The sequence below is a fragment of the Salvelinus alpinus genome, chromosome 4 (genome assembly GCF_045679555.1).
Source record: "Salvelinus alpinus chromosome 4, SLU_Salpinus.1, whole genome shotgun sequence".
Classification (NCBI taxonomy): Eukaryota; Metazoa; Chordata; class Actinopteri; order Salmoniformes; family Salmonidae; genus Salvelinus; species Salvelinus alpinus.
The window spans coordinates 25,799,247-25,822,102 of record NC_092089.1 but is presented as its reverse complement, the minus strand read 5'-3'; the positions used below and the strand labels follow the sequence as shown (position 1 = coordinate 25,822,102).

Sequence of the window (22,856 nt, the reverse complement as noted above, 5' to 3'; positions counted from 1 at the left end):
ACGTTTCTGGCGCAAAGCAAGGTAACATGTTCTGCATTCAGTGCACTATAAAATAAATATGCAGTTTAAAGTGTTGTTTTACAGTTTATTTCCTATGGTCCATACTGACTAGATATACGGTCTATTAAACTCGTGCTACCTTCCTACTTAAACTGTGTCAAGGGGTCATCTCTTGCATAACTCGATATGGGGGAATGTGAGGTTAAAGCCACAATCTGGAGTTTTAACAATAGTGTGTTTCAGTCCGTAGACAAAAAGAAACTATTTCAAATGAGACGCAGCTATGAATGTAAGGACTTAATCCATAAGATTGACTCTGCTTTTTTAATCATATTTTTAAGATATACATTACAGACTCAAATTACATCAAAAACATAAACAGTAGAGTATTACAACCTTATATTTTGAATTAGGCCGTATGATATGATAGTAGATAATTGTACAAACCCATAAAACATTTAAGTATTATTTTATCAAGAATTGTAAGCGTAGGCTATGTCATTAATCAAAATGACCATTGAGCTGCAGGAAATATCCCAGATTGTGCCTCTCACGTCTGCATTTGATTAGGAAATGTTTTTCTTACAAGAGATTCAGAATCTTCAGGACTGAGGTTGTCACGATTCCAATATCCCCCATGTCTCTTTGGAAGTATTGAGCAGACCAAAGACAAATCAGAAAAGGATGAATTTAATTTCATCTCTGTGTGTCCATGACTGTGACAAATGAGGTACAGTTCAGATCATTGTTAAAGAACATATTGGACATCTGCAAAATGCATTAGATATTATGTAACTCCATAGGGAATTCAACATTCCCACCATTTCTCAAGCTTGTCCATCCTTCCTCAGTACTACAATCTATTGACAGACACAGGCAAGAGAACGTGGTAATTCACCCAAATCACATTTGTTTAGAAGTCCTTAAAATAAATTGAATACTCTATATAGCTGTAGGCCTAGTCATCACTAGCCTTCTAGCAATATGGCTGAGTCTCTCTAGCCCATAGATTAGGCTACTTTCAAGGTAAGGAAAGAATGTATGTAAAGTCATTTGAGTGCAATAAGGGATAAGGAAGCAAAAGTTGGGGGAAACTTTGTAAACCAACACCAATCTGTCAAAAAGGCCTTGAACTTTTAGAAAAGACTAAACAATGCATAGTAAATATTCTCAAACTGAATTAAGAATGCATTAATGTACAGTATAGCACCTTAAAATGTTTTGTGTTCAGTTGATGATCTGTTTAGAATTGATTTCTACCACGACAAGAACATGCCTTACGGTTGATGGAGTTTGGATCCAGTCTGTTGTGCGTCATAGTGTTCATTAAAGCAAAACATAGAACCTGTCAAGTCCAACAAGGGATCCCCACTCAGTTTCCCCACACTGATGACATAAAAAAAGGTTAAAAGGTTGACCAATTGTACTTTAACAGTATGCACTGTAATCTTCTGTGGCCATTTGCAGGGAAGACCCACAGGCTGTGTGGCCTAAGGCGACACGGCAGATGTTCTTGAGTAGGACCGAAGAGCAGTATTCAACTCAGAGTTTGTGAAAGGGAAGGACTAAGTGGAGACCTCCTCATGGGACCCTCCCGTCTCCTGGCTCTCTGACAGCGGCTCCATCTCTTCTTCTCCCTTTTCCAAGATGTTATCCTTTCTTGTGTCCATTTCTATAGCTGCCTTGTGATTCTCATCTAACGTTCCTTCTTCACTTTCCTGCTCTTCAGCTACCTTACCTTCTTTAACCTCTTGCTCCTCATCTACCCTCTCTTCTCCAGCCTCTTGCTCCTCATCTACCCTCTCTTCTCCAGCCTCCATGTCCTCTGTACCCCTGCTGTCTTCCTGCTCGAGCTCTGCTGTTGACTCTGGCTCCAGAACCTCAGGACCTAAGAGGGCCTCTCTGAGAGTACTCATCAGCTCTGACTGGGTTTCTGCCAGAGTCTTGGTCATTTCCTGGTCCCGCTGCCCAGGGACCAAGTCAGTAAGGTGGAAGGACTGTCGCAGCAGATCAGGCTGTTCCTCTAGGTAGGACAAGGCCTCCACTAGCCAGGCCACTAGCAGCTGCACAAGGTCTTTGTGTGTGGCCCCTGCTACCCCACCCTCGGCAGCCAGCCGGGCCCAGCGGGCCAGCAAGAAACTCTGCAGCACGGGCCGCAGGCACATCTCCAGGGGCTGGAGGCGGCAGGTGCAGCCAGCGGGGACCACGGCCGGCAGGGTGCCAGTGGCACCAAGGGTGGTCAGGAAGTCCTTAGACACGTGTCCACGGTGGCCGTCCAGGATCAGCATGCCTTTGGTACTCCTGTTCTGGTCCAGCATGTGTTGGCGCCACACCTGAGACTCCCACAGCGCCAACTCCTCGTCCCTGGTGAATCCCTCTACCTTGGCCTCCAGCAGGACAGAGTTGGGGAGGCCTGTGCCCTGCATCTTGGGGAGCTGCCCCTTGATTAGGACCAGGGTGCGTAGCATGGTGCCATCGGCCAGCGCTGACAGATAGATGGTGACCAGAGGTTCCCTGGTTCCCACCAGCTGGAGAGCCTCTTCTTTGTCCACTTTGGCTGGATCCGCAAGCGCCTCAATGTCTACAAAGACAGACAGCTCGTCCATGGCAGCTATGCCTGTGTGGGGCAGATTGTGGGCCTGGATGTGCTTGCGGGTGAACTTGGTGAAGGAGTTAGCGTTGTCCTCCATGGAGCGTGGCAAGCGGCAGCTGACCGTGGCAGTCCGCCCAACAGCCTGCCAGCCAAGGCTATGCTGTAGCATGAAGCTCACAGCCCAGTCGTAAGAGATGCGGAAGGCGCTGCTGTGACCGTCCTGGCTGTGGATCTCAGAAGCCCTCTGAAAAAGGTTCTTCTCGTTGAGCGGCAGCTGCTGCTCTCGCTGGGCCATGACCCACTCCACCATGCGCTCCACCGCCTCTCCCTTGCCAGGTCCCCGGCCATCACGCTCCAGCTGCTTCTCCTTATCCTTCAGCCAGGCCCGGATGAGATTGGACTGGGTGGATAGCTGCTTGGCGGCTTGACGTTCCCCGCAGCACAGAGCGAACAGCACTATCCTCAGCAGACGCACAGAGAGGGTGTCCTCTCGTTCTTTTACCACCGGGCGTACTGTCGGAGGGGTGACGGAAGGATCAGATGTGGCAGGCTGCTGTTTAGACTCCCGTTCATGAACAATTTCATCAACGTCCTTGCCAAGACCTTCAACCTCCATTTCTTCATTGTCTGTGTCTGAGCCCATGTCCTCCACTGGGGCCATTGCCTCGTCCAGGTCACTCTCTGGCCCTAAGGGACCCCACTCGCTGCTGTCGTCAAAGCGGTCTGCCCCCGTGTTGTTTCTGCAGAAAGACAAAGCAGGAAATAAAGATGAGTGGTATTTGAGGCATGACAGATAAAACATCTCAATTAATCACAATATTTTGGGGGGAGTAAATCGTGTGAAACCAGGGTGAAATGGCTGGAGTGTGTCTCGTAAAGTACCTCATGTTCTCCATGATGAATCCAACATTAGGGGAGCCTGTAAAAATTTTAAAAAAAGAGGATAAGAGATTTAGATTTGAAGAGAAAGAGCACGCAGCTAAATGTAAGTGTTACAACATAAACATTTCTGTTTCAGGTTGAACTATGTAGACTTTGTTTTCCCTATCATAATGTATTATTAATATCATCCTTCACCTTCACAGTTTCCCTGTCAAGCAGTCACAGACAATGTTTTTTTGACGCTTGTATACTCATAGATATGAAGCTAGTCTTGGGATTGATTATATACTGTATGTGTTTTGGTATCACAAGAGATTATATTATTGTGTGTGCATCTACAAAGCATCAAATAAATGATTGACCTGAGTGGTGGGGTGAGAAGCCATGATATTCCCAGAAGCAGCTGGGCTGCTTGCACAGGTTGGCTTTGCAAACGATGCATCCAAACACGCTCTCATGGCGCAGGTTCTTCAGATTGCAGTTCTTGCATCTCTTGGTCTTGGCGGTGAGTTTAACCAATCTGTGCCTTAGTTTATTTGGATTGCCTTGCAGGGCAACCTCTCGCACACTCGCTAGTCCCTCCTTATTCTCAGAGTGGATGCGTGCTTGTCTCTCTGCACACTTGGCTAGCTGGTGCCCTAAGCGCTTGCGAAAGTTTGCCTGGGTAAAGAGTCCGCCCTGCACCCATGATGGTGGGTTCTCTTTGCGGCTCTCCCGCAGCACTATGAAGGCATTGACTATGCTCAGGTTGACCAGGAACCAGAAGAGACTGCGCCAGTGCTTGTCTAGTGGCAGCCCTCCTAGAGGGTTGCAGGCAAGCAGCTGTTTGCAGATGTCCACTCCTCGCATATTCTCTTGCAGAAGTCGGAAGGCTAAGGGCCGCTCGATGGGGCTGAGTTCACCCACTTTGGTTTGAGACTTCCTCCACACTGTGTCTGGCTGCCCCGGCCCGGCGTTGGTGGACAGGCAGCCCATCTCCTTGGTGTCTTTCCAGCGGGTGGCCAGCAGGGGACCCAACTGCCTCTGCAGGAAGTCCCCAGGCTTCTCCAGCTGACCCTGCTCCCACAGCTCCCTGGGGAGGATGGGGCTTGGTGGAGGAAAGGAGCTGGAGGCGTAAATGCCCTTGTCCAAGAGCTTCTGCATGAGAGGGGCAGAGGCCAGTGAGCTACCCAGGAAGAGCTGGTGGTGTTTCTGCTGGAGTCCCTCCACTAAGGGGGGAACTACACTGAACCCCAGCTCCTTCTCCTTCTCCCTCCCCATGTGGATGAGCAGTCGGTGGCAGTAGCCCGACTTGGAGTCACACAGCAGCCACACCCCTGGTTGGGCCTTGGGGTTCCCTTTGGCTTGGCCGGCCTCCGTCTCCAGGCTGGGCAGCAGGGCCCGGTCGATGGCCAGGCATCGGTTGGGTTGGTAGGCTTCCCACATGGAGTCGCCAAGGATGCTCAGCATAGGTCTGAAGAGACGCAGCCTGTCGCTGCCACTGCCCTCCCCCTCCTCCTCCTCCTCCATGGAGGTGAGCAGACTACCCATCCAGATGTTGTTGGAGATCTGCTGGAAGCGCTTGATGGACATGGCCCTGAAGAAGGTGTGGCAGTTGTCGTAGTGCTGCCAGGACCAGTAGTTGGCAGGCTCTGGGAGGCTCTGAAGGCCCATGAGGATACTGAGACCTATGAAGCCCTTGATCTCGTGAGCGGCGACAGGGACCCAGTCCGGGTCACGCTGCCCAAGAAACTGACAAGTCTTGGCCTTGGCGTTGGTCTCGTTGGCGATGAGCTCCATGAGCGAGTACGGGAAGAGCATGTTGAAGTAGTCGACAGCATCGCTGTTTTTGTTTAAGGACTGGCGAGGACCGCAGCTCTCTGTGAAGTCGAGGATGGTTGCGGAGTCGGTGCCTCTCAGCAGAGGTTCTCTCCAGTTCTGCATTAACGCCCATTCAGACCTCCCCACTTCCACATCCCCCCCGGATTTGTCCTCCTCCTCCTCTTGGCAGAACTCAATGTCAGACTCCAGAGACTCTGTGGGGGAGGGGAAGGAAGGGGATCACAGGAACAACAGTTAGTCTTCTGCTCCACAGAGCCAAGTTGACACAACTTTTCTTTTATAAACACCCTGGGCCATTTATTATGTCAGCGCAAGTCCACTTTTACAACACCATGTGGATAGAAAGAGAACAGGGAAAAATATAAGACCTTCTCAACTGGCCAGTAGTCTGAAGACAACATAAACGGCAGAGGAAAACAGATTGGTATGCAGACTGTCTCCTTGGTAAGACATTCCTCCTCTGCACTTGGGTCATTTTTAGACTCCACACATTTTACTATTTACTTTGGCACAAAACATGCTTTGGAGTGTGTCTTGATGTACAACAATCTGTCAGTTCCTGTAATGCAGGGTCCCACAAGTGGCAGTCCGCAGGCCTCTTTGTTGGACATGAGACTGTAAACACACCAGCAAATCAGCGCCAAGTGATTTACATTTTCTGTTCCAACGTATTCCCACGCATAATAGAGAGATATGTGATAGTATACAAATGTAAGCAAGGTTTGAAATGATGTTTTAGTCAAATATTATATGCGTTTGAGCTTTGAGGTCAATTTGCAGTCGACAAATTATTTGTAATTATGTTTTGGCCCCCTGACCCTCCCCTCAAGAAAAACTCAAATCGTCACGTGGCTGAATCTAGTTGATGATCCCGGCTATAGTGGTGAACTAGCAACATGGGATGCAGCCATGTAGTGGTCTTTTACCTCATTAATGAAGAGAAGGGGTATGTGTGGTAACACACACCTGTTGTGTGTGGTTGTGAATAATAGTGTATGGTTCATTTTTTGCCACATTACTTTCTGTAGACACACACACACAATACTCGCTCACCATTTCATTTTTTTTTTTGTGTTTACAAGTTTGTAAAAATAGATTTACATTAGGTAGGGCCAATAGCTTTAGTGCGACCGCATGACCAGAACATAAGGCCTTGTTCTAACCAATATAGATGTACAAATATTTATGATTGAAGGCCCCCTCTGGTGTCCTATGAGGGGATTTAATGGGCACTCTACAATATCTGGTGTGAACCATGTCTCTCACTGTACAATATCTGGTGTGAACCATGTCTCTCACTGTACAATATCTGGTGTGTACTATGTCTCTCACTGTACAATATCTGGTGTGAACCATGTCTCTCACTGTACAATATCTGGTGTGAACCATGTCTCTCACTGTACAATATCTGGTGTGAACCATGTCTCTCACTGTACAATATCTGGTGTGTACCATGTCTCTCACTGTACAATATCTGGTGTGTACCATGTCTCTCACTGTACAATATCTGGTGTGAACCATGTCTCTCACTGTACAATATCTGGTGTGTACCATGTCTCTCACTGTACAATATCTGGTGTGAACCATGTCTCTCACTGTACAATATCTGGTGTGTACTATGTCTCTCACTGTACAACATCTGGTGTGTACCATGTCTCTCACTGTACAATATCTGGTGTGTACCATGTCTCTCACTGTACAATATCTGGTGTGAACCATGTCTCTCACTGTACAATATCTGGTGTGAACCATGTCTCTCACTGTACAATATCTGGTGTGAACCATGTCTCTCACTGTACAATATCTGGTGTGTACTATGTCTCTCACTGTACAATATCTGGTGTGAACCATGTCTCTCACTGTACAATATCTGGTGTGTACCATGTCTCTCACTGTACAACATCTGGTGTGAATCCTACCATGTCTTTCAGTGTTCACAAGGGGAGATATCTTCAACACCTTGTGCAATAAAACATTTGGCATCAGGCCAAGTTAAACAACAAAGCAAACTGAAAAATACAACGACAGCAACCCACCACAACTAGTTATCTTTGTCAAATCATGGGGCTCTTTTGCACAAAATGTCACCCTGAATAGATACATTTTGTTAGGGTGTTGCCATCCTGGTTACACGTTATAGTATGTTTAATGAATAACATTAATGGTGTATAAATGTTAATGTCTAAATGCTTATGCATTGTACTTAGTAGTATACACTTTATATATTGTGCTAGCAATTTCAAAACATTTTCTAAACTGCAAATATAAAGCATCTCTCTCCTTCCATGGTAAAACTGACATGCAAAGGCTATCTGTTTGGAGTTCTGTGGGGAGCTTGAAGACACCTACCGTTTGGTGTACAGGTGCTGGAGCCGTGACTTGGGTCCTGGGCCAGGTGCTTGGCCATAAGGTCACCTGTCTGAGAGCTGAAGTCACAGACCTCACACCGCAGCTTCAAATAGCTGTGTGGAACAGAGGGAGAGAAGGTTGGAACGTGTCCCTAGTAACTGGCAAGGCAAAAAATATCAAAAACACAACACAGAGGAAAAAGTGTCCATTACCAAGGGGGTGGCCGCTTGTGCAGGGGGACCCGGTTGGTTTTCATACGTGGTGCATGATTTCTGCAACAAGACAAATGAACACTATCAAACTGACCAAGTCATCTGTGATCAATGAATGAACCATTGTTTGTTTGACTAATAAAACATGATCTATATTGAAGCTTGACTCACGTAATCATGTGGTCTGCGTAGGAGCGCGAGCAGCAGGTGCTGTAGGGGCACACGGCACAGTGGACGAAGGTGGGGTAGTGGTCGGGGAAGCTGGGTACGTCTGAGCTGCACTCCATGCACCGCTGCTTGACTAGAGACACACTGTAGAGGTCACACAGAGGTCAGACACTTCAGACACTATATATGCGTTTATACATCACCCTGGCCTCCAAGGGTGTCTCAGGGAGAGTTGGGATATGCAACAAAAAAACGGATTTCCAATTCACACACACACGTATTAATACACACTTGTACATGTGTGAAAAATAACAAATACAAACACCCACCAAATGATGATTATGTTTATACATGCTCTCAGAGGGCAAGCTAGCGCTACTGTCACACTTCTCAATCAAAAACTAAGTCTGAGATGAATGATAGAAGACCTCCTGGGATTTGTAGTTGTCCATGCACAACAATATGACTATTATTCACCTCCGTTTCTGAAACTTGGTGAGCAGGTCCAACTGCTTGATGGATTTCCTCATGGTGGTTTTGGTTGTTTGTGGAGGTGGTTTGGACTGATGTTGCAGTTTATGTTGTATGTTGGTGTAGGTCTGGCCCGCCTGAGGAGTGGGGCCTGTCGTCTTATAGTCCATAGGTACATTCTTGGGCAACTGTCCCTTGTGGTGGGAATATGCCCTGATGGTCACCTAAGTACACAGACAAGAATACAACACAGTTTTTAACCCCATTTTACTTATGAATACTATACCTATACTAATATAACTCCTTCTTGGTCTAGGACATGCATTTATTTTTGGTTAACCGTTGTCCTGTCCAACAAGTGAATTGCCTGAATCTCTACACTCTTAGAAAAAAGGGTTCCAAAAGGGGTTTTCAGCTATCCCCATAGGAGAACCCGTTTGGGTTCCATGTAGAACCCTTATTTTGGGTTCCATGTTGAACCCCCTGTAAGGATTCTACATGGAACCAAAAAGGCTTCTTCAAAGGTTCTCCTATGGGAACAGCAGAAGAATCCTTTTAGGTTCTTGAAAGCACCTTTTCTACTAAGAGTGTAGATAAAGTGGCAAGACATTTCTCTGTGGATGACGCCACTTTGTGGCACAATTAAGAGAAGGTCTAATCAGTGAAATTAAGCTGTTCATCAACTCACTTTAGTCCCAGGTTGGAGCCCCTCCAGCTGCTTGGGTTTGCGGAAGGTCCTGTGGCTGTGGGTTTTGTGCTCCATCCTGTCCGTGGCAGAGAGGAACTGCAAACGGCACTTGTTGCAGTGACTCGCTCTACTGGCCTGAAAAATCAAGAGTTGGGTTCAGCGTTTCAGGGCTATACATAAACTGCAGAAGAAACTGTGATCTCTTTTTGTCTTTGTACAAGAGTTTACAAAACACTCTTTCTTGCAACGTCTACTTTGCAGTATCACTGCCTTTATAAAACATATGGGACCGGTTTCCCAGACCCAGATTAATCCTAGTCCTGGACTAAATACACACTTACAATGAAGATTCTCTGTTGAGATTGGTGTTTAATCTAAGACTAGGTATGAGTGTGGGAAACCAGGCCATAAATACTTTTTTGCACCTTAAGAAAATACCTTCCTTTAAGTAAATTCTTTACAACAGTTTTAAATGGGAACGATCCTTACTTTTTTATGGTCCTGTGTGGCTCAGTTGGTAGAGCATGGCACTTGCAACACCAGGGTTGTGGGTTTGATTCCCACGGAGGACCAGTACGAGAAAATGTATGCACTCACTACTGTAAATTGCTCTGGAAAAGAGCGTCTGCTAAATGACGTAAAATGGGCCTGGGTTGTTCCTCTACCTGGTGTCGTATGTAGTGCTGCTGGTAGGAGTTGGGGCTCTTGAACACCTTCAGGCAGTAGATACACAGCTGGTTGCATGTCTTTGCATGATTGGTACAGAAGTGGTTGTACACATCAGAAAAGAAAGAAGACCGGTACCGACACACCTTGAAAAGAAGAAGGGATGGGATTTCAGGAAGGTGTGGTTCTGAGAGTAAATGGAAAGGTGGCCAGCATTTATTCAAATCAAATCAAATGTTATTTGTCACATACACATGGTTAGCAGATGTTAATGCGAGTGTAGCGAAATGCTTGTGCTTCTAGTTCCGACCATGCAGTAATATCTAACAACTACCTTATACACACAAGTGGAAAGGAATGAATAAGAATATGTACATAAAAATATATGAGCGAATGAGCGATGGCCGAACGGCATAGGCAAGATGCAGTCGATGGTATAGAGTACAGTATATACATATGAGATGAGTAATGTAGGGTATGTAAACATTATATAAAGTGGCTAGTGATACATTTATTACAGTCATTTTTCATTATTAAAGTGGCTAGAGATGAGTCTGTATGTTGGCAGCAGCCACTCAATGTTAGTGATGGCAACTTCTTGCAACTATAGGGGGTGCTGTTCCGCATTAGCATTTTTTGGTCTCCAAATTAAACTGCCTCGTGCTCAATTCTTGATCGTACAATATGCATATTATTGTTATTATTGGATAGAAAACACTTTCTAGTTTCTATAGCCGTTGGAATTTTGTCTCTGAGTGGTACAGAACTACTTCTACAGCACTTTTCCTGACAGGGAGTCAGATTTCAGAAATTTTGACCCCTGATCTGGGGTCGGTTTTAAGGTGCCAGTAGATGCTATAGAGAAACCGACACTGCCTACGTCTTCCTCTGGGTGTCAGTACGTCATCACGCTTTGAATGGAGTCGATTGCACAATCAGAGCCACTATAAAACAAGAAGACGTGGAAGTACAGTCCTTTCCCTTCGCGCGTTTTACGCAAGATGAACATCGGAAATGTAAATCAGCGATTGCATTAAGAACTAATTTGTCTTTCGATTCCTGTCAACCCTGTATTTTTTAGTCAAGTATATGATTAGCTTTCGATTAAACTAGATCACTCTGAAAGATGACGTCCGACATTTTGAGGCTTGATTTCCTAGTATTTTCATTGTGTAACCACGGTTTTGTATGGCTAAATATGCACATTTTCGAACAAACTGTATATGTATGTTGTAAAATGATGTTACAGGAGTGTCATCGGAAGAATTCTGAGAAGGTTAGTGAAAAAATTAATATATTTTGGCGATGATTACGTTATAGCTCTCTTTGGCTTGAATCGATGCTCTGGTAACGTTTTCACATGTGGTATGCTAACTTATCGATTTATTGTGTTTTCGCTGTAAAACGCTTAGAAAATCTGAAATATTGTCTGGAATCACAAGATCTGGGTCTTTCCATTGCTATGCTTTGTCTATTCTTATGAAATGTTTTATTAAGAGTAAATTGGTCATACACGTTGCTCTCTATAGTAATTCTAGTCGTGTTGTGATGGTCGGTGCAATTGTAAACTGTGATTTCTACCTGAAATATGCACTTTTTTCTAACAAAACCTATCCTATACCATAAATATGTTATCAGACTGTCATCTGATGAGTTTTTTTTATAGGTTATTGGCTATCAATATCTTAGTTTAGCCGAATTGGTGATAGCTACTGGTGGAGAGAAAAAATGGTGGACAAAGAAATTGTGTATTTTGCTAACGTGTTTAGCTAATATATTTACATATTTTGTCTTCCCTGTAAGACATTTTAAAAATCTGAAATGGTGGCTTTATTCACAAGATCTGTATCTTTCATCTGGTGTCTTGGACTTGTGATTTAATGATATTTAGATGCTACTATCTACTTGTGAAGCTATGCTAGCTATGCTAATCAGTGTGTGGGGGGGTGGGGGGTGATCCCGGACCCGGGGTAGAGGCTCATGAAAGGTTAACAGTCTGATGGCTTTGAGATGAAGCTGTTTTTCAGTCTCTCGGTCCCCGCTTTGATGCACCTGTACTGACCTCGCCTTCTGGATGATAGCGGGGTGAACAAGCAGTGGCTCGGGTGGTTGTTGTCCTTGATGATCTTTTTGGTCTTCCTGTGACATCGGGTGGTGTAGGCGTCCTGGAGGGCAGGTAGTTTGCCCCCGGTGATGCGCTGTGCAGACCTCACTACCCTTTTGGAGAGCCTTACGGTTGTGGGCGGAGCAGTTGCCGTACCAGGCGGTGATACAGCCCGACAGGATGCTCTTGATTGTGCATCCGTAAAAGTTTGTGAGTGTTTTTGTTGACAAGCCGAATGTATTCAGCCTCCTGAGGTTGAAGAGGCGTTGCTGCGCCTTCTTCACCACGCTGTCTATGTGGGTGGACCATTTCAGGTTGTCCGTGATGTGTACGCCGAGGAACTTAAAACTTTCCACCTTCTCCACTACTGTCCCGTCGATGTGGATAGGGGGCTGCTCCCTCTGCTGTTTCCTGAAGTCCACGATCATCTCCTTTGTTTTGTTGACATTGAGTGTGAGGTTATTTTCCTGACACCACACTCCGAGGGCTCTAATCAAGCCTATCACTGTAGTGTCATCTGCAAACTTTATGATTGAGTTGGAGGCGTGCATGGCCACGCAGTCATGGGTGAACAGGGAGTACAGGAGAGGGCTGAGAACACACCCTTGTGTGGCCCAAGTGTTGAGGATCAGCGGGGTGGAGATGTTGTTACCTACCCTCACCACCTGGGGGCGGCCTGTCAGGAAGTCCAGGACCCAGTTGCACAGAGCGGGGTCGAGACCCAGGGACTCGAGCTTGATGACGAGTTTGGATGGTACTATGGTGTTAAATGCTGAGCTGTAGTCGATGAACAGCATTCTCACATAGGTATTCCTCTTGTCCAGATGGGTTAGGGCAGTGTGCAGTGTGATTGCGATTGCGTCGTCTGTGGACCTATTGGGGCGGTAAACAAATTGGAGTGGGTCTAGGGTGTCAGGTGGGTGGAGGTGATATGGTCCTTGACTAGTCTCTCAAAGCACTTCATGATGACGGAAGTGAGTGCTACGGGGCGATAGTCATTTAGCTCAGTTACCTTCGCTTTCTTGGGAACAGGAATAATGGTGGCCCTCTTGAAGCATGTGGGAACAGCAGACCGGGATAAGGATTGATTGAATATGTCCGTAAACACACCAGCCAGCTGGTCTGCACATGCTATGAGGACGTGGCTGGGGATGACGTCTGGGCCGGCAGCCTTGCGAAGGTTAACACGTTTAAATGTTTTACTCACGTTGGCTGCAGTGAAGGAGAACCCGCAGGTTTTGGTAGCGGGCCATGTCAGTGTTGTCCTCAAAGCGAGCAAAGAAGTTGTTTAGTTTGTCTGGGAACAAGACATCGTAGTCCGCGACGGGGCTGGTTTTCCTTTTGTAGTCAGTGATTGACTGTAGACCCTGCCACATACCTCTTGTGTCTGGGCCGTTGAATTGCAACTCTACTTTGTCTCTATACTGACGCTTAGTTTGTTTGATTGCCTTGCGGAGGGAATAGCTACACTGTTTGTATTCGGTCATGTTTCCGGTCACCTTGCCCTGATTTCAATTTTGCGCAAATGCTGCCATCAATCCACGATTTCTGGTTGGGGAATGTTTTAATAGACGCTGTGGGTACAACATCAACGATGCACTTGCTAATAAACTCGCTCACCGAATCAGCGTATTCATCAATGTTATTGTCCTACGCTATGCGGAACATAATCCAGTCCACGTGATCGAAGCAATCTTGAAGCGTGGAATCCGATTGGTCGCACCAGCGTTGAACAGACCTGAGCACGGGCGCTTCCTGTTTTAGTTTCTGTATATAGGCTGGGAGCAACAAAATGGAGTTGTGGTCAGATTTTCCAAAAGGAGGGCGAGGGAGGCCTTTATATGCGTCGCAGAAGTTAGAATAACAATGATCCAGGGTTTTGCCAGCCCGGGGCGCGCATTCGATTTGCTGATCAAATATAGGGAGCCTTGTTTTCAGATTAGCCTTGTTAAAATCCCCAGCTACAATAAATGCAGCCTCAGGATATGTGGTTTCCAGTTTACATAGAGTCAAAAGAAGTTCTTTCAGAGCCGTCGATGTGTCTGCTTGGGGGGGATATACACGACTGTGATTATGATCGAAGAGAATTTTCTTGGTAGATAATGCGGTCGGCATTTGATTGTAAGGAATTCTAGGTCAGGTGAACAAAAGGACTTGAGTTCCTGCATGTTGTTATGATCACACCACATCTCGTTAATCATAAGGCATACACCCCCACCCTTCTTCTTACCAGAGAGATGTTTGTTTCTGTCGGCGCGATGCGTGAAGAAGCCAGGTGGCTCGGTACGACTCTGATGACGTATCCCGAGTGAGCCATGTTTCCGTGAAAGAAAGAACGTTACAATCTCTGATGCCTCTCTGGAAGGCAACCCTTGCTCGGATTTCGTCTACCTTGTTGTCAAGAGACTGAACATTGGCGAGTAGTATACTCGGGAGCGGTGCGCGATGTGCCTGTCTACGGAGCCTGACCAGAAGACCGCTCCTCTGCCCCTTTTGCGGCGCCGTTGTTTTGGGTCGCCGGCTGGGATCCGATCCATTGTCCTGGGTGGTGGACCAAACAGAGGACCCGCTTCGGGAAAGTTGTATTCCTGGTCGTAATGTTGGTGAGTTGACGTTGCTCTTATATCCAATAGTTCCTCCTGACTTTATGTAATAAAACCTAAGATTTCCTGGGGTAACAATGTAAGAAATAACACATAAAAAAACAAAATACTGCATAGTTTCCTAGGAACGCGAAGCGAGGCGGCCATCACGGTCAGCACCGGAAGGGAAGAAGTATCAATCAAATGTTTGCATTTGCATCTATCCTGTTTAACTGGAGGTAAAAGGTTACCAACCTGGCAAATATAGGGCATCTCTCCTGGTTTGTGGGTGTTCTTCATGTGATGCAGGAACACAGGCTCACTCTCAAACGCCCACTCACAGATCTTACAACAAGCTGCACGGTCAATAGAGAAAGCAATCAGAAATCATCCATCAAATGCAACTTAGTTTTATCATAAAAAAATATATCTCACAGGATGCATATTTAACAACAGGTGAATATGTAAGTATGGTAATGTGAGGGCGTACTGGAAGACTGAGTGAGCCCGTGGGCATTCTCCACATGGTACTGGAGCTGGGCGCTGGTAGAGAACTGGCGGAAGCAGTGCTGGCAGGAGGTCAGCTGGTCCACCCATTTAGTCATCTCTGGGTGCTGCTTCATGTGGTCCATCAGCCTGCCGAGCACGCGCACACACAGTTAACATCCTTCCATCAATTGAGATTTGCATTTGCATAGTTCTAACACTTGAATAAGTGGTCCAGATACTTTTGTGGCAATATATCACATGCAAACATTTGATTGATACTTCAGCCCCTAAATGTTGTCATTTTATGGTCAGCCTGTATGTGTACATACTGTGTGTGTGTGTGTGGAGCAGGTGACCCCATTCTCACCTAATGTTGCTATTGGACCTCTTGGGGCAGATGACACATTTGAAGGAGTAGTTCAGCTTGGTGGGCTGGCTGTCGACCAGGGACTGTTTGCCCGCGAAGTGGCCATAGTAGAAATCATCCACTAGCATAACCACCTTAGGCGGAGGGTCTGGGTTGGAGCTGGGAGCCCGTTCTGGCAGGGGGTTCTGAGTGCCACTGCTGCTGGAAGGCCCAGCAGTATTGACCAGGTCTGGACAGCAGAACTATGAGGGGGAAATTCAATGCAGTTTAAATTGCCATCATGCTCATCACTACTAGTGGTGAATGTTCATGGTTTAATATCTGGAATGTTCTATGGTGCATATGATTAAGCTTCTTACACACATATGTCCTTGAAGTGCTTCTTGCATTTTGAATTGGGCTCCACATCGGGGGCATATCTTCACCTCCTGATCAACTGTAAAACAAACAGAACAGGGAAACATTTGCCCGATGTTCTGTTCAGCAACATTTTTACACTTAGAACCAGCGAGGGCATATGACAATGAGCAATAGATCTGATAAGGATGTAATTACTGTACCTTTGGTGTTGCCCTGTGTCAGGGGCGTGGCCACGGGTACATTGGCCTGGCTGTTGCTCTTGACAATCTGCAGAAGCTGCGATTGGAGAGCGACTGGGACTTGGTTCCATTTCACTATAGCACAAAGGAAAGCAGGGGATGTTCAATAGATTTCACTATAGATACAAAAGCTGTACTTCATTGAATTTAGACCCACCCATAAAATAAGAACTTACAAAACTGAGGCTGTGAAGAAGTGTTGAGTAGAGTGGGCCGGGTGCCCATGGTGCTAGCCGTGGTGGTGAGGGGGGCGTGACTGGCCCCGCGGATGGTAAGGGTGGCAGGGATTTGCATAGTGGCAAAGGTGCTGGGCACCGCCTGCCGTAAAACACCACTGGGGCCAGCAGTGGGCCTAATCTGTGCAGGCTGGGTCACAACCTGAGGCATCCCCATAGACGGAGCAAAGAACTGCCCTCCAGGTCCTACCATAGGAGAGAGGGGGCTGTTAACAAAATGGTGTTACTATACACCATGTTGTCCAAAATGGCTGCTGTCAATAACTTGCTTCCTGGAGACTTTTCAAAAATGAGTGTTTGGGTCCCCTGTATGTCTATTGTAGCTCTGTGAAAACAGCATTGGATAAAGATGCTGAAATGAAAGATATAAAATTACCAGAGAGTAGGGTGATGGGTCGAATCATCTGACCTTGCTGTAAATTCAGAACTATCCCCACAGGGTTCTGCCCAGGCCTGACGTTTCGGACCGGGAAACCCTGTGAGATATAGTAATGAGATGAAGTTAAAAACATTTATAAATGCATTCCACCTTGCTGAGCTGAACCAAAGCAGGCCAGAGAAGATCCGTGAGCACTGATGCAGTCCGTACCTGGGTGAAGTAGATCTGCTGGGCATTGGCCGGGCCGGCACCAGGGTTAACAGCTGTGGGCAGTAGCATGGTGCTCAGACCTGTAGGGGTTTGGATCTGGATCAGCTGTTGTCCCTGGACCATGCCAGATGGTACCAGAGAGGGCATACCAGGGACTCCCGTGGGGAACATAAATTGAGGTAACACCGATGACGACACAGGAGCTGAGGGACACAGAGGAAGGGGGACAACCTAGTGGTTAGTGTCCAGGGCGGGACCATCCAATGTCTTGACCGTTAGACCAAGAGGACGTTCCCCCTTTGCTGAGAATAACACTGATTTTGAAGTCGTAGGCAGGGCTACCTCATCACGAGACCATGAGCCGGACTCATGTCTGCTACAACTGCTTCAGCCCTCGGCTCTAAGGGTAGGCCTACTGTATATTATAATCAGTGTTGCCACTTTAAAAAGGAGCAGCTTGTGCATTCTCTTTAGTTTCTGATTCTGAGGTGTATAACACATTTATAAATACTCCTGTACAATCTAATAATGAAAATTAATTCCTGAGCTTTTCCTGTGTTTCTGAAAGTAGCGACAGCTGTTTTAACCTTTGGGCAGTATGCATTTGAGACACCATTCTTCCCCCAAAACATCAACTCACGTGCTGTAGTGGTGCGCTGCAAGACAGAGGAGGAGGACGGGAATGTGTTGGAAACCGTTGCCGGGACACACTGTGCAGCTGAGGGAGTGAGGGAGGGTATGCTGGGAATTGGAGTCTCTCGGGATGTCGAGGAGAAAAAGGAGGCTTCACAGACTGCAGGAAACACACAATGGCATAAACAGCAAGGTACAGTTGAACTACATGAGAATTAGCGTCCATTCTCCTGTGTTTTTATTTGATCTGACCTAGTATTGATTCTGAGCTCTTTTTTTCAGTTTCTATTCTGTATTTCTTAATTTACCATTGATATTGAATATTCCATATTTGAAGAAAAGCTTGCAAGTAAGCATTTCACTGTACTATTTACCCTTGTTGTATCCTATGCACAGGACAAATAAACTTTGATTTTATTTACATTCACAGCATAGTCCTATGCCACTCATTCCATGAAGGGCCTAGTGTCTGCTGGCTTTTGGTGTTTCCTTTCAATTAAGACCTAGACAACCAGGTGAGGGGAGTTCCTTACTAATTACTGACCTTAATTCAGCAATCAAATCGAATCGTACTACACCGGCTGTTCCGAAACTCGTCGAATGTGGCAGGGCTTGCAAAATATTATAGACTACAAAGGGAAGCACAGCCGAGAGCTGCCCAGTGACACGAGCCTACCAGGCGAGCTAAACCACTTCTATGCTCGCTTCGAGGCAAATAACACTGAAACATGCATAAGAGCACCAGCTGTTCCGGAAGACTGTGATCACGCTCTCCGCAGCCGATGTGAGTAAGACCTTTAAACAGGTCAACATTCACAAGGCTTACCAGGATTACCAGGACGTGTACTGCGAGCATGCCCTGACCAACTGGCAAGTGTCTTCACCGACATTTTCAACCTCTCCCATACCAACATGTTTCAAGCAGACCACCATAGTCCCTGTGCCCAAGACCACTAAGGTAACCTGCCTAAATGACTACCGACCCGTAGCACTCGGGAATGTGTAGCCATGAAATGCTTTGAAAGTTGGTCATGGCTCACATCAACGCCATCATCCCAGAAACCCACTCCAATTTGCATACCGCACCAATAGATCCACAGATGATGCAATCTCTATTGCACTCCACACTGCCCTTTCCCATCTAGACAAAAGGAACACCTATGTGAGAATGTTATTCATTGACTACAGCTCAGCGTTCAACACCATAGTGCCCTCAAAACTCATCACTAAGCTAAGGACCCTAAGCTAAGGACCCTGGGACTAAACAGCTCCCTCTGCAACTGGATCCTAGACTTCCTGACGGGCCGCCCCCAGGTTGTAAGGGTAGATAACAACACATCCGCCACGCTGATCCTCAACATTTTTGCATCACTGCCTGGTATGGCAACTGCTTGGCCTCCGACCACAAGGCACTTCAGAGGGTAGTGCGTACAGCCCAGCCAAGCTTCCTGCCATCCAGGATCTATTTACCAGGCGGTGTCAGAGGAAGGCCCTAAAAATCGTCAAATACTCCAGCCACCCTAGTCATAGACTGTTCTCTCTGCTACCGCACAGCAAGCGGTACCGGAGCGCCAAGTCTAGGTCCAAGAGGCTTCTAAACAGCTTCTACCCCCAAGCCATAAGACTCCTGAACAGCTAATCAAATGGCTACCCAGACTACTGCACCCCCCGCTGCTACTCTGTTATTATCTATGCATAGCCACTTTAACAACCCTACCTGCATGTACATAATTATCTGTTACCTCGACACCGGTGCCCCTGCACATTGACTCTGTACCGGTACCCCCTGTATATAGCCCCGCTATTGTTATTCACTGCTGCTCTTTAATTATTTGTTTTTCTTATCTCTTACTTTTTTCTTCATTTTTATTTTGTAGGTATTTTTTTTTAACTGCATCGTTGGTTAAGGACTTGTAAGTAAGTATTTCACTGTAAGGTCTACACCTGTTGTATTCGGCGCATGTGACAAATAAAATTTGATTTGATCAATCAAGTACAAGGGAGGAGCGAAAACATGCAGATACTCGGCTCTCCGTGGAATGAGTTTGACGCGTGTCTTATGCTAACAGACTATATGACTGGGTCATTGACTATTCATATATGTTCAGACCACGACAAGGGACGCAGTGATCAGTCCGTCACCAAGTTGACAGTCAAAAGGGTGTGCCAGTCTGTCTCTGTGGCAATAGTTGGCCAATGGGCATGCTCACCGTTGTCGTTGTCGCCCTCTATGAATTCCAACTCCTCCTCCACGTCATCATACATCTGTTGCCATGGCTCCAACTCCTCCTCCTCACACTCCATGAATAAATCGCCATCCATATTGCTGAACGGATCAAATAATGTCTAATAAAACAACTACAACACACTGAATGGTTAAAATGTCTAGTAAGTGTACACTCATTAGTGTAGATCTATCGCTAGAGAACTATGAACAGTGTCAGAACACCATACATTAAAAAAAGGCCATTGTTGCTTGAGTAAATATCAGTGTTTTATAACTGTCACGTGATTGTGTAACTTGTATGAAACTATAAAGTTAATTTATTTCATACATTTATTATATTGTACTTTTAAAAAAAACGTTATTTAACTAGGCAAGTCAGTTAAGAAGAAAATCTTATTTTCAATGACAGCCTAGGAACAGTGGGTTAACTGCCTTGTTCAGGGGCAGAACGACAGATTTGTACCTTGTCAGCTCAGGGATTCGATCTTGCAACCTTCCGGTTACTAGTCCAACGCTCTAACCACTAGGCTACCTGCCGGCTACCTGATGTAATCTACAGTATTGAAGAAAACAAAGCCTAATGATTGAATGATGACAATGTGACTCAGAGACTTGGGTTTCAGAAATATAGAAAATCTGTCCAGGATTTAAATAATCTTATGAAAATGAATTTCTAAAGATATAAAAATATATATTAAAGTATTTTTTTTAAATATATATACATAATTGATTTCATCTATTATTCTTCTCTGGCTCATTGTGATATAATTTCTCGCTAAATGTCCCTGGCAACCACTAGGAAATTTACGAAAGGGGCGGGGGACAAAAATAGTTCTCTACATGCATGACAGATTTGAGGTGCATGACTCAAATAAAACAGCTGTTCGTTCCGTGAGTCTAACAAGTTATATACATGTATTGCAGAAGACATGATCTCGTAATGCAATAGTCGCATTCCAAAGAGATAAGATAAAATACATTCTGCGTCGGCGTAATGTTACTACTGACTCAAAACGTGTAGGCTACGCTATTGATGCCTTTCCACTGTAACGTTTAGCGTGCATATTAGGTATATTTACGGCACAAAAATATATATTATTTGTGACACACAAACTAAAAGTAAAACCATAAACTATTACAGTTAAATACTTACCCTTTCCAATACGAAGACAGAACGCTAATAAACTAGAACACACAGAAATTCTTCGCGGGCTACATGTTCCCCATTGGAGGCATATTAATCCGCAAGAAGGAGACAAACGTTTACCTCTTTCAGCAAATTACATTGGTCAAAACAAAGTTTTGCGTCATTTCCGCTTTAAAATCTGCACTGTGATTGGCTTCCATCAATGTAAAGAAGAGAGGCGGAGCAAATTTTCAGGAAATAGGGTTGCCCTAAAACTGCGTTGTTTTCATAAAATACATTAAAAACGTAATTAATTCAATTCAATTAATTTCTAACACGGTCATTAATACTCAAATAAATGAAATAGTATTAATTTCAACCAAATATATGTCAATACTAATATCCATACACTCACTAAAGGCAAATTAATTGAAGCTGCAAGCAGCCATTTTGTTATATCATGATGCTATTGATTAACCCTTATTCATGACTCAAATTCCATTGCATTACATTGAGCCATTGGACTTACTCTTTCGCCTTGTGAGAAAAATGCCCAGACACTCGGACCCTAACAAAATGCTGTCTAAATGCAAATACACCTCACACGCGATACAATTTTGGAAACATTTGGAATTTTACTTTCATGTAAGCAAGACATAATTGTTCAAATACAAAAGCTACATTTACTGTGCAGTTTAGGAAAGAACATTGCCTCAAACCGAGACTACACTTCCTCCCCTCCAATTTCCAATGGCGCGGAACAGGGGAGGAAGTTTTGTACTTTGGCTGGGGGCTGTGTTTTTGAAAATGTGCAGTGTGCAAAAATGATGCAACTTTGCTAAAATGCATACAGTAAGTGTATATTTTGTATTTAAAAGATTCTTCCACCCTGATGTGAAAGTTAAGTTACAAAGGATTCCTAAACTGTAGGCCTATCGGAAGTGAAGATTATTAACGTTTCTAAACTTTAAAACAGTGACAGGATTGTAGTTCATTGATCCAGCTGTGGTCCATACTTTCAATTGAGAACTAAAAAGCTGGGTTCTCAAGAACTAACTATTGATGTGCTGATTAATGTTACATACTCACATTGCAATTTTATGTTCTCACATTACATTTTTACAGAGTGAACTGCGTGTGTCAAATCAAATAATGTTTTATTTGTCACATGCGCCGAAAACAACAGGTGTAGACCTTACTGTGAAATGCTTACTTACCAACAATGCAGTTCAAAAAATATTTACGAAATAAACCTAATTGAAAAAAACGTCATAATAATCTAAAAGTAACACAAGAAAATGACATAACAATGTAATGTGTGTGTGTGTGTGTGTGAAAGAGAGAATCAAGCCAAATCAAATGTATTCATATAGCCCTTCTTACATCAGCTGATATCTCAAAATGCTGTACAGAAACCCAGCCTAAAACCCCAAACAGCAAGCAATGCAGGTGTAGAAGCACGGTGGCTAGGAAAAACTCCCTAGAAAGGCCAAAACCTAGGAAGAAACCTAGAGCGGAACCAGGCTATGAGGGGTGGCCAGTGCTCTTCTGGCTGTGCCGGGTGGAGATTATAACAGAACATGGCCAAGATGTTCAAATGTTCAGAAATGACCAGCATGGTCAAATAATAATAATCACAGTAGTTGTCGAGGGTGCAACAGGACAGCACCTCTACCGCTCCTGCTGTCTCTAGAGAGTTGAAAACAGCAGGTCTGGGACAGGTAGCACGTCCGGTGAACAGGTCAGGGTTCCATAGCCGCAGGCAGAACAGTTGAAACTGGAGCAGCAGCACGGCCAGGTGGACTGGGGACAGCAAGGAGTCATCATGCCAGGTAGTCCTGAGGCATGGTCCTAGGGCTCAGGTCCTCCGAGAGAGAGAAAGAAAGAGAAAGAAAGAGAGAAAGAGAGAACTAGAGAGAGAATACTTAAATTCACACAGGACACCAGATAAGACAGGAGAAATACTCCAGATATAACAGACTGACCCTAGCCCCCCGACACATAAACTACTGCAGCATAAACACTGGAGGCTGAGACAGGAGGGGTCAGGAGAC

At 45.3% G+C, this 22,856-nt stretch overlaps 1 protein-coding gene across 2 annotated transcripts; it reads right to left on the bottom strand.

Moving 5' to 3' along the window:
* Positions 1 to 290: 290 nt before the first annotated feature.
* pogzb (pogo transposable element derived with ZNF domain b) lies at positions 291 to 20,962 on the bottom strand. Of its 2 annotated transcripts, XM_071396261.1 has the most exons (20): positions 20,830 to 20,962; positions 19,660 to 19,775; positions 17,457 to 17,609; positions 16,817 to 17,019; positions 16,604 to 16,703; positions 16,168 to 16,413; positions 15,953 to 16,066; positions 15,752 to 15,828; positions 15,393 to 15,634; positions 15,027 to 15,172; positions 14,792 to 14,892; positions 9,850 to 9,996; positions 9,185 to 9,319; positions 8,503 to 8,720; positions 8,029 to 8,169; positions 7,858 to 7,917; positions 7,646 to 7,758; positions 3,838 to 5,490; positions 3,476 to 3,512; positions 291 to 3,333 (listed from the first exon to the last, which is right to left on the bottom strand). In XM_071396261.1, the coding sequence occupies exons 2-20, from the start codon at positions 19,769 to 19,771 to the stop codon at positions 1,566 to 1,568; spliced, it is 5,766 nt and encodes a 1,921-aa protein (XP_071252362.1). In that variant the 5' UTR covers positions 19,772 to 19,775; positions 20,830 to 20,962; the 3' UTR covers positions 291 to 1,565. The 2 variants fall into 2 exon arrangements, with proteins under 2 accessions (XP_071252362.1, XP_071252363.1); XM_071396262.1 differs by lacking the exons at positions 16,168 to 16,413; positions 16,604 to 16,703; positions 16,817 to 17,019; ... (1 more) ...; positions 19,660 to 19,775; positions 20,830 to 20,962 and having other exon boundaries at positions 15,756 to 15,828.
* Between the last annotated feature and the right edge of the window lie 1,894 nt (positions 20,963 to 22,856).